General features: G+C 35.3%; 2 protein-coding genes across 3 annotated transcripts; one reads left to right on the top strand and one right to left on the bottom strand.

The window, feature by feature from the left end:
* Positions 1 to 3991: 3991 nt before the first annotated feature.
* Positions 3992 to 11722, bottom strand: cenpu (centromere protein U). Of its 2 annotated transcripts, none has more exons than XM_039655077.2 (13): positions 11623 to 11722; positions 10015 to 10062; positions 9016 to 9109; positions 8720 to 8909; positions 8571 to 8649; positions 7682 to 7795; positions 7257 to 7338; positions 6337 to 6433; positions 6187 to 6265; positions 6017 to 6064; positions 4903 to 4964; positions 4217 to 4373; positions 3992 to 4140 (listed from the first exon to the last, which is right to left on the bottom strand). In XM_039655077.2, the coding sequence occupies exons 2-13, from the start codon at positions 10060 to 10062 to the stop codon at positions 4018 to 4020; spliced, it is 1173 nt and encodes a 390-aa protein (XP_039511011.2). In that variant the 5' UTR covers positions 11623 to 11722; the 3' UTR covers positions 3992 to 4017. The 2 variants fall into 2 exon arrangements, with proteins under 2 accessions (XP_039511011.2, XP_039511012.2); XM_039655078.2 differs by lacking the exon at positions 11623 to 11722 and adding an exon at positions 10162 to 10261.
* On the top strand, positions 10828 to 15803 carry slc25a51b (solute carrier family 25 member 51b). The gene is made up of 2 exons (XM_039655079.2): positions 10828 to 10966; positions 14171 to 15803. The coding sequence occupies exon 2, from the start codon at positions 14219 to 14221 to the stop codon at positions 15134 to 15136; it is 918 nt and encodes a 305-aa protein (XP_039511013.2). The 5' UTR covers positions 10828 to 10966; positions 14171 to 14218; the 3' UTR covers positions 15137 to 15803.
* Positions 15804 to 16198: the final 395 nt, after the last annotated feature.

A 16198-nucleotide genomic window follows, 5' to 3' on the forward strand; every position in this document is an offset into this window, starting at 1 on the left:
TAATATTTGAAGAGTTCAGATGCAAAAGCCTCTAAGTGCCATTTGAAATTTTATTCTAGATTGATGATTTTTATCAAGCTTGTATATTTAAGTTCAGTAATTTCACTTAAATGGCAATGATAATTACCTATTAATTGTTATTTAAGTGAAATTACTGAACTTAAATATACAAGTTTGATAAAAATCATCATTAAAGAAGAAAATTTCAAATGGCATTTAGAGGCTTTTGCATCTGAACGCTTCATTTGTTCTCCATTTTGAATTCAGATGTTGTGATTTGGGTTCATTGTTCAGAATCCAATTATGGAAACACTTTAATGTGAAATGCATTATAAAGGATTTCAGAATGTAAATTATAATTTATGTTCTTCACATAAACAATTGTAACCATTATAATATTGGCAGATTCCCTGTTGATTTAATGCATTTTACTTTCTAAAGGTTTAGTGCTGCTTTCAGGTACACCACCGATCATTACCACGTGACGCCACACACGCGACTGTTTTCATACTGTATTTGAATGTTTGTGTTTTTTTTAATAAAGAAATGTGTTCATGTATCTATCTTGCAATTTGTTGAAGAAGTGTCATTGTGTTTCAAACAGCAACTTCAGAAGAAGAAAAAGGCAAAATATTAATAAAATGGGTAATAAATTATTTGTTTAAAATGTTGTTTAGGGAAAAAAAAATACTGATTACTGGCTGATAAATACAGCTGAAAAAAATCTATGTTAGTTCTGGATTTGGTGCTATTTTATGGCATACAAAAATAAAATAAAAAATGCACCGTTAAACTATCCAAGCTAAGACCAAAAACAAGATTGAAGTATTTACTAAGCATTTTTTCTGGACAGGCAAGGAGGACAAGATTAGATTAGAGCAGGAAGGGGTTTAGACTAAAAGCCAGATCAAACGTCGGCCGTGACTCGGCAGTTTTTCTGCATGTTTGTTCAGGGACCTGTTGAACTACAAACAAGCATGTGCATAATTTTAGCCCAAGAAAAATGTAAAAGGCAGCAGAGGCCTCCTTCATATTCACACAATAAAAATGCATTTAAAATATACCTTGGGTGATCTACATCCTTAAATACATTTTTAGTTTTGTTTTAGTGCGTGTACCTCTTAAAAATAAAGGTTAAATTCCTTTGATAGTTCCACGAAGAACCTTTAACTCAAAGAAAAGTGTGTTTCTTTTAAGAAACTGTCGACTAAAAGCTTCTAACGCTTTAAGGCAGTGCTTTAATTTTTCATATTATTATCTTTTTTGTTGATCAAGTTACATTTTACTTTTACTAAACATAAATGGGAAATGTTCATTTTAAAAAATAATGCCTAAGTTGTACATTAATCTGTTTTTGTCCCGCTCGTCACATGAACTGAACCGCATTAACAGATGCATGTTGACATGCACGTTCATCATATCTATCCACAGTTTTGCTCGTTCATTCACTCAAAGCGTACACTCTAAAAAATGCTGGGTTGTTTTAACCCAATTTTGGGTCAAATATGGACAAACCCGAAATGTTGGGTTAAAAATGTAATGTAAAAATTTAACCCAACGGCTGGGTTAGTCCATATTTGACCCAAAGTTGGGTTAAAACAACCCAGCATTTTTTAGAGTGTACATTTAATCATTTCTGTGATAACACACGGAGCCCAAACGCAGCACCAGATCGTTTTACCCTAAAGCACAGTTTCTATATACGAGCCCTTTATCAGACGAGCTCGGGTGGGGCATTCTGGGACAACGGTCACACACTTTACCTTAAATACACACGCATCAAGAATAAAGGAATGATAAAGATATAGTTCTAAAAATCTTTCTGAATATTAAAGAATAGCAGTGAAACGGCTGGATCAATCAGACATTATTTATCATATTCAACAAATAATCGTTCAACGAATATCAACGAATTTGTATTTTGATGATCTAAATGATTGTGAATATTATTTGTCGATACCTACGCAACATATTAGTATTACAAGAATCTTTTCCAGCCATATAAGTTCTTTCTTATTGTACAAAATGTTGTCAACTTTTTTCAAAATAAATAAAAACACTAAATTACAAAAAAAAAACACATGTAAATGATTCAACTTCCAAACAAAATAATGTTTTCACAAGATGGAAACTATATCTCTGATGTCCCCAGAGTGTGTGAAGTTTTAGCTCAAAATACCCCACAGATATTTGTATATAATAAAAAAAATCTTCACTTTTTGAGGGTGAGCAAAAACACACCATGTCCCTTTAAATGCAAATGAGCTGCTGCTACCGGCACAGGGGGCGGAGCTTCAAGGGCTGAGTGTGTGTGTGTGTTAACAGCTCCGATTACCTCACACAGACACACTCTGAAAATTTCAAAAACTTTTAGCCTTTTATATTCAAACTCATATTTTATATTCAAACTTTATATTCAAATTGTAAGTCAGAAAGATGGAGAGACTCTGACAGACCGAGATGTGAAATTAACTATCTTCTAGACATTGATTAGCATATTCTATCCTAATAATCTATAAATCGTGTTCCCGGGGGCGGGGTTTATGTAAATTCTAGGGTTGGTGATGACACTAACTTGGGAGGAAGCTCATGTAGTTCTATCAGCCGTTTGTTGTAGTCCTTAAAAAGTGATTTCTGTAAAAGCAAATCTCTCCCTTTGCTCTGAACTTTGAGCGTTGTAACTTTGCAGATGTTGTTTATGCTCAAACCGCAACATTACACACTAACTACAGCTAGAAATCATAATCAACACCCCTTAGAGGTCGATATCTCAAATGAGCTTTCAGTAAGATTATGTTTGGTCGCAGTACCATACGCTTCCACTAGATGAAATCCGTCTCCCACTAATTTCCAATGCGCTCATTTTTGGCCGCGAACAAATGTGAAAGTCGCAAGTGTGATTTTTTATTAGGGCTGGGTATTGAGACAAATTTCACAATTCGATTCGATTCAATATCGATTATTTTGGATATCAGTTACAATAAATGGCCATTTTTCTCAAGGGAATCAAATCTCTGAACTAATGCTGTAAACTATGGGAGTCTAGTTGTAGCCTATAGGCTTCATTAGCCTAATATGAAGGTAATAATGAACTGTTTTGTAGCTATACAAACACTTAAATTACACTTTTAATTATTTTTATAATAAGAAGATTATATGAAATATTAACATTTAAATGGTGGCTGTCATAAAAACTTGACATGCATTAAATATTGAAGAACATTAAGATTATAATGCATATGTAATATGGTGTATATATTTAGCAAAATGCTCCTCTCTAGAGTTATTTTTTTTCTAGCTGACTAACGAGTTTATGTGGGTTTTCTGAGGTAAATATTTATGACGAAGCTGTTTAACTGACGTCTTTCCACGGTTGAAACGCTGATTGAGTGAATCAATGTGACATGATCCGGATTTGGATAAGTTGTCCTCTATCTTTAACACACTTTCAGATGCTCATTCATGTTTATTTGGCGCTGTGACTGGTATTATTAAGCCGGAAGAGAGATCAGCGCTGCTGCTTCTCCAGAGCGATCTCACGCCACAGCGACAAAACGCTGTTTATGTTTCTGAATTTCTAAAGAAAATGGACGTAATTTGAAAATTGAGACTTTGTTTCATATCAATAGTAACAAAGGACAAAGATTATTGCCATTTTTTGGATGCGCGCAGCCGCGATACAATGATCCATTCATTCAAATGAAACAGGATGACTAATCGATTCTTGAGATTTAAGAATCGATATCGGTCCGTAAAGATGAGAATCGATTAATATCGAGAAATCGATATTTATTAACCAGCCCTACTTTTTATACACACAAAAATATTCATGATTCTCACTTGTGATTTTTTTTTTTGCTTTAAAATAGACTCAAAACAATGCGTAATAAGATTAGAAAGTGAAATAAACTCAAGCTTTCATTTTAATTGACTAATCTAAGTATCCACACAATAAAGTCACAAAACTAATAAATAGTCTGACAAACTACCATTGTGTTAAATTGTATATTTCCCGAGTTACTGTTTTTCTGTTTCATCCAAAACCTGCTGTAGATTGTCATTGATGGTCTTAAGCTGATGTTCTGTTCCCATGATGCCCCTGGCTTCCATCAACATGGCAGGCATACACGATGGCCCATACTGTCAGGCAAAAGAAATGAAATGAGAAAAGGACAGAACAAAATAATCAAAACTGAACCCCTGAAGGCTTCACTACCGTCTCCACTTCATTGGGGTGATGGGTGCGGTGCGTCCGGTACTTCCTGTTGAGCTCCTGAAGGCTGGAGAGCAAAGCGGCCCCTTCTCTCAGAGACCTGAGCCTCAGCCGCATCTCATCGTGATCTTTCTGAAGCTCGCTCAGCTTCGTCTTCTCTCTGAAACACAGATAAATGTAGGGATGCACCGTTATGAAAATTTTGACCAATACCGATAACCGATATATCGGCCGATAAACTTAAATCCAAGTTTTTATCTAATTTTGAGAGTCTGATTGCAAAAACAAAAGTCTCACAATTAAATCCATGTCCCAAGCACACAATTATAACGATGTTCTCATTATAGTGTTATGTAGCTGATATAACAGATGTTGTGCCGAACCGTATTTTCATTTTTTGAAGAGATTTCAATCATATTTCAAGAAATTAAAAAACATAAACAGTGCTCAACAAGTGTCTCAGCTGAAGGGAACAATACATTATTTATCACCTTTAATATATCGGCCACATTTTCTTACCAGGCCGATAACGATAACATTAAAAATGAACATATATCGGCCGATACCGATACGCTGGCCGATATATCGTGCATCCCTAGTTAAATGTAATATAACTGTAATGATAGTTTTTGCACAACAGTTGTGACATCACAGTATAAAAAAGCCAATTAAATCAAGTTTTTGCTTACTTAATGAGTTCATAACTGGCTTCCACAAGCCTGGTCCTCTTCTGGTTAATATCTCTATTGATCTGAAAGACAGAACAAAGTTAATGCCTTCAAAACAAATGATTCAAGTATTTATTAGAATTAAAATACAGGTGAAACTTGAGAAATCAGAATATGATGCAAAATTTCAGTAATTCAACTTAAAAGCTGAAACTAATATATTATATAAATTTAATCAAATCATTAGAATAGTTAAAATTAGAATATTGTGAAAAGGTTTTCCCATAATCATCAACATTATAATTATTTTGTATATATAAATACATATGCATGCATGTATATATTTAAGAATTATTTAATAAATCCTGTATATATATATATATTATTATATATATATATATATATTATTTAGTAAATCCTGTATATATATATTATATATTATTATTATATATTATTTAGTAAATCCTGTATATATATATATATATATATAAATACATAATCTATATTATATATATGAATAAAAAATTTTCTTAAATATATACATGCATGTGTGTGTATGTATATATACAAAATAATCATACACAGCACACACACATATATTATGTAAACAAAAACTTTTATTTTGGATGTGATTAATCGCAATTGATCTTTGCACAGCCCTAAATATTATACAATCTAAAATATTACACTTGACACTTGATTAGTAATATTAACCGTCTAGTTCTCTTCGGTCACTTTTGACCGGAAAATAATTTGTAAAAACATTTATTGTATTGTAATTTCACCAGAATGGCATGAAACTGTGTGACTAGCGGCACTGGGTATGAAAACACACCATGTGACCACCAAAGGACATTAAAATTAATAATATAATGCAAATACTAATAAAATAATGCATGAAAACCTTTCACAATATTCTAATTTTGTCTTTGGCTGTGTCTTTTCATATCAGTAATCCATAATCATCAAAATTATAACAAATAAAGGCTTGAAATATCTCACTTTGCATGTAATGAGTCTATATAATATATCAGCTTCACCTTTTAAGCTGAATTACTGACATAAATGAACTTTTGGACCATATTCTGATTTCTCGAGTTGTAATGGCTACGTATATTTTCCAGATGAGAATCACCTTGTTATTGTATCTTTTCACAGACTTGAGTTCCTTTGTCGCTGTGATCTATGAACAAGTGGCACATTTATTATCATTATTATTACTATGACAGAAGCAACACTTCATTTATTTCTATGACAGACAACAATTTATTCTTTAATAGATTTATTTCTATGTAACAGTCTCACGATCTCCGAGATCTGCTCCTCAAACGAGCGGCTGACGGCGTCGATGGAGCGCTTCACGGGGTCAGAGGTCACGCTCTGCCTGCAGAGAACCACAAACAACAGTTTCAGGGTTCAGTGATTTGATTTGCTGAACTGACATCATGTACTCACTTATACTGAGTGACAAACTCCTGGAAAGCGTCGAGCGCCACGTCCAGATCAGTGGCACTTCTCGGATCTCGGGGTCTTTTAGCGGGACCGGCTGACTCTGCAGAAGGACGGATTACATTTATGCATTTGGCAGATTTGATTTCATCTAAAAACCATTTGCATTGCATTCAAGGAACACATTTTATTAGATAATGCATTACACAGTTTGGTATCGCTGTGATTCATCACTGTGCCGGTTAACTTTGTTCATGGCTAACTATATTTGAAACGATTTTTTTTTAAGTTCATATACAGAAAACGATTGTGAAAAATACTTTCAGAACCAAGAAACGTACACTATTGAAGCATTTGATGGCCATAATCATCAAAATTATAACAAATAAAGGCTTGAAATATCTCACTTTGCATGTAATGAGTCTATATAGTCTATATAGCTATATAACTGACATGGTGCCTCACATAAAAACACTTAGCACATACATTCAATACATAAAAAAAAAAACATACACATATACATATAAATAAATAAATAATAGGTAAAAAAAATAAAAAAAATAATATAATAAAAAATAATATAATAGTTTCACCTTTTAAGTTGAATTACTAAAAAAAAAAAATAGTAAACAATTAGTAAAACTTTTGCACAATATTCTAATTTTCATAAGCTGTCATCCATAATCATCAAAATGTCTGTGTTGTATTTACTTTATCTATGAATTTCTATTATGATCTTGTTTGTTGTAAAGAAGGGACCCCCTTGAAAATGAGATGGTTCATCTCAAGGGGCTATCCTTGAAATAAAAAAAATAATATATATATATATATATATATATATATATATATATATTTTATTAAATACTTAAAACCCCCCAGAATAAAAGTAAGTAATTATGTCAAAATGATTTTAACTCGTTCAGTACCTGATGAAGATAAAGACTTCCTCTTGTGTCTGCGACTAGACGATCTCCTCTTCGCCGCTTTAGGTTTCTCCATGCTCGGGTGCTGGAAAGGACAACAACAATTCTTTGTCCTAAAACACATTTTTGGGTGAAAAGGATGAAAGAGGAAGGATTTTTTTGACGAAGAAATGAATGTATGAAAATCTAATTTTATACTATATATAAATAAATAAATAAACATATATATAAAAACAAATAAATCAGATAAACTGCGTCACAGCTATATATATATATACATACATATGTACACACACATATATATATACATATATATTATATATATAAGCTGTGACGCAGTTAATCTGGTTTATTTGTTTAAATTGGTGAGTGAAAAAGATCATTTCAAACCACAAATCATATATGAAGATACTGATGACTAAACATACAAAACTGTCATCCTCATCCGTGAGCTCCTCTGAGGACGCCGGCGACCTCTGTCTCTGAGACACTCCTGGGGTCGGAGAGGTTTCCTTTGATGACCTCTGACCTTTTCCTGCTTTCTGGAAAAAGAAAAAAAAATGCATTCCAATTAAACTCTATATCTGAAAAGTACTTTCTTCTCTATTGAGTCGTATAATATCGGAGTGAAACGCTTCTGGAACAAGAACAAATGTGGGCGGGGCTTGATTGTGTCTGCAGGGATTTGATTGAATGTTTGTAGTTTGCTATTGGCTGATCTCATGTGAGTGACAGGTTATAACTCCGCCCACATAATCAGAGAAGAGAAGCAGTTTAAATCATCGCTAATAAACACTGCAATATTCCATAAACACAAGAATTGGCCATTTTGATTTCATGGTGACGAACAGATAGATAGACAACTGAAAAAATGAACATACAAGTGTCTGCTGAATGATTAAAGTCTCCCTGTGGTGTAAATCCAGCTTTTAATGTTGTTTACGTGTGTATGTGGTGTTTTTAATACGCTTAAACCGTGTGTAAGTTCATAAGTCATCAGTATTTCCTCCTTAAAACTGTGACCAAAAACACGCTTTGAAATCGCTGGTGTTTCTGACGTCACAAACCACCTTGTAACCAATCAGATCAACGTGTGATCGACAACCAGTGAGTGGAGGCGGGGCTCATTTGCATATTCATACAACCGTGCATACTAAATGAGGCAAGGGTGTCGAGTTACAGTCAAGATATTATGAAGTCATTATTTTGTTGATCAAATATGAGTTTTAAGTGATTAAATGATTGACTACAGGGACTTTAAATAGAAATGTAGAAGCGGTTCAACTTGAAGAGACAAGCGTCATCCTAAACGCTCACCTCGGACCCGGTCGTTCTTCTCTTGTCTGTATTCTCTCCGCCTTCTGATATAGTCGGTAAAGGTCTTCCTTTAGCTTTTCTACGACACAGAAAGCCTTTTCGTTATTATTATTACGGTGATGCCGAAACCCGTTGATCTGACACTCTACCTGACGACTGATCTTCCTCCGGGATCTGGGGTCCGAGACGGCTCCTGGTTCTCCTTGGACGAGGCGCTCTTAGAAACGACTCGGGCCTTTTCGTTAGCCTTAGCTTTATGGGTTTCCACAGCAGATCTCCGGGTCTGTTCTGGTCCAGGACTCAGGTCTTCCTCTAAAGCTGTGCTGTGAAGCGGGTTCCCTGCAGACGACAACAACCACACGCTAAAGTCACTTTATACAGAAGAGTTACTCTTTAGGGGTGTAACGATGCCGCATATAAAGCAAACGGTGGACTTTCTACACACCGTGAGGAGAATACTGATCTCCCTGGAAGAAACTGGCCTTCTCTATGGATGAGATGTCCAGCGCTCGTGGAGACTCAGTGCTCGCTTTCACAGTCTGAAAAACACACACTTCTGTTAATTGTCTGCAAACTTTAAGTGGATATTATTGCACGTACTGAATAATAAGTATAATACAATACACATATAACACACTGTTACTTCAGCCCACAGTTCAGGAAATACTATATGTAAATATAACATACTAATTTTAATATTATAAACAATAATACAATATTTGTCATTAAATAATATAAATATTTGTGATACTATTTATTTCAGGGCAATACATTGTATAATATTGCATTAGTAAAAGTAATAAATACATATACTAACATCAATAATAAATTATTCACTTATAATTCCTGAAAGATGTTGTTTTAATACCACCAATATTTAATTAATATTTAAGTGAATAATCATAATACATATTTAAAATTAAACATGTTATATTTACTTTCTGGCTTATTATACGCAAGTATGTATAATATTTAATACATGTGTGTCATATTGATAATAATAAATACTGCATTATATATCATACACAATGACATTAATATTGCTGGATAAAAACAAAATACAAATATTGCTGGTATTAAAAATACACGTTTCAGGAATTACATGTCAAAAAATCTATTAAAATTAGTAATATTAAATGCTATTATATCGCAAACAATACAATATTTGTTATTACCTAATATAAATATTGGTTATATTAATATTATACAATAACAATTTATGTAATATTACGTGTGTCATGTTAATAATATTAGTCATATTAATTACTACATAATGACACACAATATCAATATTATTGCTGGATAAAAAATACAAATATTGCTTGTTTTAAAACGACGTGTTTTGGGAAATACATGTTATGATTTCATGTCAAAAATAGAATGTAATTAGGATTCAAAACATGTAAGCTAACGTTAAATGAGAAAGCAGCTAATAAACACTCACCTGTAGCTCCCGCTGAACAGCTTTCAGTGTTTTCGTCATCCTATTCATCTTTACATTAAATTAAACACATATAATTATCTGCATAAACAACAACAATCAGAAAGTAACAACTGCAACAAAGTCGGTAGGGATAAGGAAGTGTTTTACCGCGAATGTTTGAACGCTTGGACTGAACCATCTCAGAAACGGGGGCCGACCAAACAACGTTAGGGTGTGTATTTCGTTTATATACAAAGTAGGAATGATATTTTACAATTTATTAGAGTATAAACTTTATAAATTTGAAATTAACTAAAGTAGTCACTTTTCATACATCATTTTCTTTAAAAATATTAAAATATTTTTTTTCAAATTACCCCTCCAGACTTATATACTTATATAGCATGTTCCTTCTCTGTTTTGTGTAAAGCGCACAAGGCGGGGCAACGCGTCATTTCCGTCTCTACTGCCCTCTGCTGTTCTGGCGCAAATTAAATAACTAAAATTACTCGTTTCATTACAATATTAGCAAACAAAGATGTTATGCTAATTTTATGTATAATTTGATTCAATTATGAATAATGAAAAAATAGATGTTTATAGTCTATTTGCAGTCAGGTTTGTGAATCTGAAAACATTTAGATTCTCTCTATATATTATATTTAAAAAAAATCTAAATAAAAATATTATAAATAAATAAATATGAAAATAAATACATGAGGGAATGAATAAATACGTAGGGAAAAAAGGGGGGAAAAGTTTTGTTATAGCGCCCTCCAGTGGTTATTTATTTACCTTACGATCTCTATGCAGAGTGGAAACGCTAGAAGCGATTCTTTAGTGGCTACTTCCGGTCTCTCGCTCTTTCCATCCGAGGTGGAAACACTATAAACCAAGGACGCGGGTGGTTCCGCCTAACTGACTGAAACCAGCTCAACAGAACCGCCACTTCCCCCGGGACCACAACCACAAGGTACTTAACCAAACAAAATCAGCGCTACGAAATACTCCGCTTTAGATACTTACAAATATAAACACTTTTAGTGCGGAATTCGCGATGGAAACACCTTAACTTGTGGTGTCGCAGAATTAGCATTAGCTTTGAAGTAAGTTAGGTGTGTTTTTGCAGCTCTAATAAGTGACAGGAAACGCATTTAAGCTTTCAGATCTAAATACAGAGTTTATTAATGTGCATTTAATTGATATCTGAGAGTTATTGACACTGTGAGGACGTGCTGTAGTCAAAAAGAGCAACAAAACGTAGCTAACGTTAGTTCAAATAAGCATGTTTATATATTTACTCGTATATGAATACCACAGGTGTTTTAATTCATATATTTATCTGATATAATGGTGTTTGTTTTAGTCTATCCACTGTATTGTTAGCAGTGGCCTGTTAGCTGTGTTTATTAATCACGTGTATTGATTAATATTATAATGTAATGCTAATGAATCTGTCATCTGCACATCTGACACCATCATTTATGTTTTTAGAGAGCTCTGGCTTTCTCATTCTCTTGAATTAGGGGATTTTTATTAAATCAGATCATATCAAGGACATTTGCTGATCACAGCAGACCATTATTAGTGGTGTGTCATAAGTGGGTAAATGAGGAGGCGAACACTGACCTGTCAATCATCACTGAGCTGATCATACAGTGTTTTGTTCTGATTATTGAGGTTGGAGAGTTTGAGTCGTGTGCATCTGTGTTTTCAGCATGGCAGCAGATTATTGCACGACCAAATCCTCTCTGTGACCTTCAGAAGTTCCCATAGGATCTTCCACATGTGTGCTTTTATTTTTGGAGAGGGCTTGCACATGTAGATTCACGCTACAGGATTTCTTTTGAGCAACTTTAAGGAGTGAGTTAATGTCAAAACGAGACCCTCGGTGAAACCCGAAAAATTACAATGTGGTGCAAAAGTTAATTTATTTCAGTAATTCAACTTAAAAGGTGAAACTAATATATTATATAGACTCATTACATGCAAAGTGAGATATTTCAAGCCTTTATTTGTTATAATTTTGATGATATAATTTATATATATATAATAAGAGTCTTTATAATATATTAGTTTCACCTTTTAAGTTGAATTACTGAACTTTTGCACGATATTAAACTTTTCGAGTTTCACACAATTAACAAAAAAACATAAAATTGGGCCTAAATGTAATGTATATAAAATTCAAACGTGTTGGTAAGAGGAAGAAATAAATAAATGACGGCTATATATTCATTTGTTTTACAAAAAAAAATGTTTTGTATCACTTTTATCATAATTTGAATATCTTTTTATCATGTAATGTTATTATTTATTATTACATTTACCTTATATGAGACGTTTCACTGTTTTACATTTAAAATAACTTTTTAAATTTGTGTTTATATACCGTAATATGTGCGTGTGTTTGTGGTGTACACACACTTAACCTATATTATATAAACACATACTTTGTTAAATGTTGAATATTAGTCCACATGACTATATTTCTACTGAAAATCTTCCTCAAGTTTTGTTGTAATACATATTTCAATTTAAACAATTTCATAATTAAAAATATAGTAAAAATCCTCTGCATTTATTTATTAACGCTTAATAAACGCTGATAAAATGATAAACGCTTGACATATCTCGTGCCAAGTTTACTACATGTTTGAAAAGATCAGTGTGAACATTATTTGTGTTACACAAAGTCACATCGTTTTAGATCGAAATGAGTGTAAATGTTATATATAAACCAGGTGAATGATAGACAATACTTTACAATAGACAAAACTTTTCACTTTACATGAACCCTTCAGATTATATATCGGAGTAAAACTGGGAAGTTGGAGAAAAAACTACATGTTGTGATTGAAATATACAGATAAAGTGCAATTAAATGTGTATTTTTGGATCTCAAAACTGACCAGTGCATGAAAATAACAAGATTTGCCTGTGGTTTCTTGCTTTGAGATGATAACGCACTCCTACACTCGTGTTTGATTCATTATATGCCACTTATTTCGCCAAATGACGAACGATAAAAAGGCAATATTTGAGGCTGAACGGGTTCAGATAAGCAGATGTCCTCCTGCCCTCGGTCTGTCTGGGACGCCTGATCTTTGGTTAGGTAACATGTCTTATCTCAGCAGTTAGTGACGCAAAAGTCTGGTTAATGAAACACGTCTGGCTCTGAACCAAGCGTACTTTTCACACAAGTCCTGAAAATTAAATCTTTTCCGCCCCCCAGTGGCCGGTCCCAGTATAGGTCATAAACCCCGCCTCCCCGTGTTATTCAACGGCACGTGACACCAACTAAACAATTAAATTACACTTCAAATATCATTTTCCAAAGACAGTTTCTGTCATTTACTGTAGTTTTTAATCACGCTGCTATAATTTCAAGTGTTTGTTTTTAGTTATTTGATGCGGTTATTGTTATTGAAGCATCAACAGGATCTTCGGAGGACTGAGGAGATTGGAGCTTTAAATTTAAAATCTAATTTCTATAATTTCTAAATAAAAGTGCGGGGCATGTGCTAGCGATCGATTCTGCGAGAGTGAGGGCGGGGCCTTGATTTCGCGGCTTTACTTCCTGCTCACGTCTGGTGCCGAGATCGCTACTATCGGGACACTCGCGGCTTCACTTCTTGAACAATGGAAGAGAGCGAAGGGGCGTCGTCCATCTTTTTTTTTTGTCTATGATCCGTCAAACGCACATATTTATAGACTAAACGCATGATACGTATGCGCTCGCCGTCAGCGTTTTCACAAATTCACGTTTTTGAAGTTTACACGATTTCTAATTTTTCAAATCTTGCGTCTTGGATCCTGTTTGAAGGTTTGCGTTCTCCAGAGACACTGCCGTCGTGCGAATTAACGGCCAGAACGCATTAAACGTTTCTGTTTTCTGTTCGAACGATGTCGTGTTAGCGGCCGCTAAGTGAATAACTAATGATCTCAATCAAAGCTAACTTTAATATCTGGACAATAACTTTATTCTAGAAGCCTAAACACTCTGTTACTGTAATCTCCTGTTATCACTGCTTTGAAACAATATACAGTCGATCAAAACCTTTCATGAATTTAACAAAATCCGTTCAACTTTGAGCTTTTCAACATTTTCGAATGTTGATTACATAGCGCTATATAAACGAAGGTAACCTGACTGCAAATTTCCTCTCTTTCACAGGTTAAAATGGGCGTCTCTTCTGCTGACCAATCAGATGCTTAGTTTCCCATGGGGGTCGTCACTACCATGGACCCGGATTCTGCCCGGCAACCGCAGGGCAAGTTAGGTAACGCTAGCCACGCTGTGATCGAAGCTAACGTGGGCCCTCGAGGAAAGCATTATCTGTGCGGCTCGTTCGCCGCGTTCACCAACATCATCGTGACCTTCCCCATCCAGAAGCTTTTGTTCCGGCAACAGCTTCACGGCGTCCGCGTGACCGAAGCCGTCCGACAGCTACAGCGCGACGGATTGGGTCGTTTGTACCGCGGGCTTCTTCCGCCTCTCCTGCAGAAAACCACGACCGTGGCCATAATGTTCGGCTTGTATGAGGATTTTTCCCGGTTGCTTCTGCGTCACGCGCGGAGTAGCGGAACGCCCGAGATTGTTACGCGTAGCACCGCCGCGGCGCTAGCCGGCACAGCTGAGGCAGCGCTAACGCCGTTCGAGCGTGTGCAAACGCTTCTTCAGGATCACCGGCACAACGGGCGCTTTAACAACACCGCACACACCTTTAGGACTCTCCTGCGGGATTACGGCGTGAGGGAGTGTTACCGTGGCCTAGTCCCGGTTTTACTGCGCAACGGCCCGAGTAACGTGCTGTTTTTCGGGTTGCGTGGGCCGATTAGGCAACGGCTTCCCGACGCCCGCACCCGCGCGGGTCACATAGCTAATGACTTTGTGTGTGGCGGGCTGCTAGGCGCGGCGTTGGGAATCATGTTCTACCCGCTAAACGTGGTTAAGTCGCGAGCGCAGGCCCAAGTCGGAGGCGAGTTCGTTCCCTGTCGGCAGGTTCTGATGACGGTGTGGCGGGAACGAGGCGGGAGCGTCGCGATGCTGTTCCGCGGAGCTACGCTCAACTACCATCGCTCTCTTCTGTCCTGGGGGATCATCAACGCCACGTACGAGCTGCTCCTCAAAGTTTTCTGATGGTGCACTTTTTTCCCAGTACAAGCCAAAATTGAGGGTTTCCCAGCTGCACTTAAATGCACAATCCACTTATACATGTAAATACTGGCGTCGTTGTTCAACTATTTCTTCTGTGGAATCGAAAAGATGATGTTTTGAAAGTTTTGGACCCCATTGACTTCCATTGGTTTCCAACATCCTTCAGAATATCTTGTTTTTTTTCTAGAAGAGATATTGGTTTGGAATGAATGATTGCTATTTTGATTTTTTTTTAAGTGTAACATCTGCACTTAATGACGTGCCGATGCTGATAAAGTCCGCCCATGTTACCCGGCTACTATAAGTGTTGTGGAGTGTATCGTATGTTTCTGTATTGGCTCTTTTACTCACTTTATTGGGGGTCTGTGGGACAGGGATTGAGGAAGCACGGTGTTGCACTACTGACATTACATTTATAAGTGTCACGCGCAGTTTAACTGAGCGTTCGTTCATGTGTGTGATTTGTGGATCCCACACACACACAATATCAAGCCCATGATGATATTGTTTTTGCCAATCAATCAGAAAACATCCAGATGTATTCGAAGATTTTCATGAAATGCTATTTTTATGTAACAAGTGCTTTTTGCGACATAAATGAAATGTTCACGTTTTTGTGGGTGGAAAGTAAACAATTACTCTAATTGCATTCTGGGTGTCATTATTGACGTTTATGATGGTTAGGGTTATTAATTTCTGTTTTATCCGTTTCTATACAATTTGGTGCATGTTATTTAGATTTTTTTTTTTTGTTAACTTTTCATTAATCAGTTCTCAATTGATAATCAATTTTATTTTGTTTCGCTTGAAAATGTTACGTTGTGACTTTAAACTAAAAAAGCTTATTTTTATTTTTACAGGAAAATCAAATGCTATAAATACAAGATGAATCCTTCTCAGCGGTGGCAATCCCATAATGCTTTACAAGCACAGTAAAAAACAATCAATATGGTGTTGAGGAATATTTGTATTATTTAGACTATTTCGCCTAATATTTGTGTCTTATCAGGTGTATTATGGGTATAAATGTTATGTATTACAGCT

Source organism: Pimephales promelas, chromosome 9, assembly GCF_988280905.1.
Source record: "Pimephales promelas chromosome 9, fPimPro1.hap1.1, whole genome shotgun sequence".
Classification (NCBI taxonomy): Eukaryota; Metazoa; Chordata; class Actinopteri; order Cypriniformes; family Leuciscidae; genus Pimephales; species Pimephales promelas.

Coding starts and splice junctions, on each gene's coding strand:
- cenpu (XM_039655077.2), bottom strand. CDS start 10,062: ATGAATAGGATGACGAAAACACTGAAAGCTGTTCAGCGGGAGCTACAG. Junction 7,339..7,681: donor CGGATGAGGATGACAGTTTT/GTATGTTTAGTC, acceptor TGTCCTTTCCAG/CACCCGAGCATGGAGAAACC. Junction 6,434..7,256: donor GAAGTCTTTATCTTCATCAG/GTACTGAACGAG, acceptor GTCCTTCTGCAG/AGTCAGCCGGTCCCGCTAAA.
- slc25a51b (XM_039655079.2), top strand. CDS start 14,219: ATGGGGGTCGTCACTACCATGGACCCGGATTCTGCCCGGCAACCGCAG.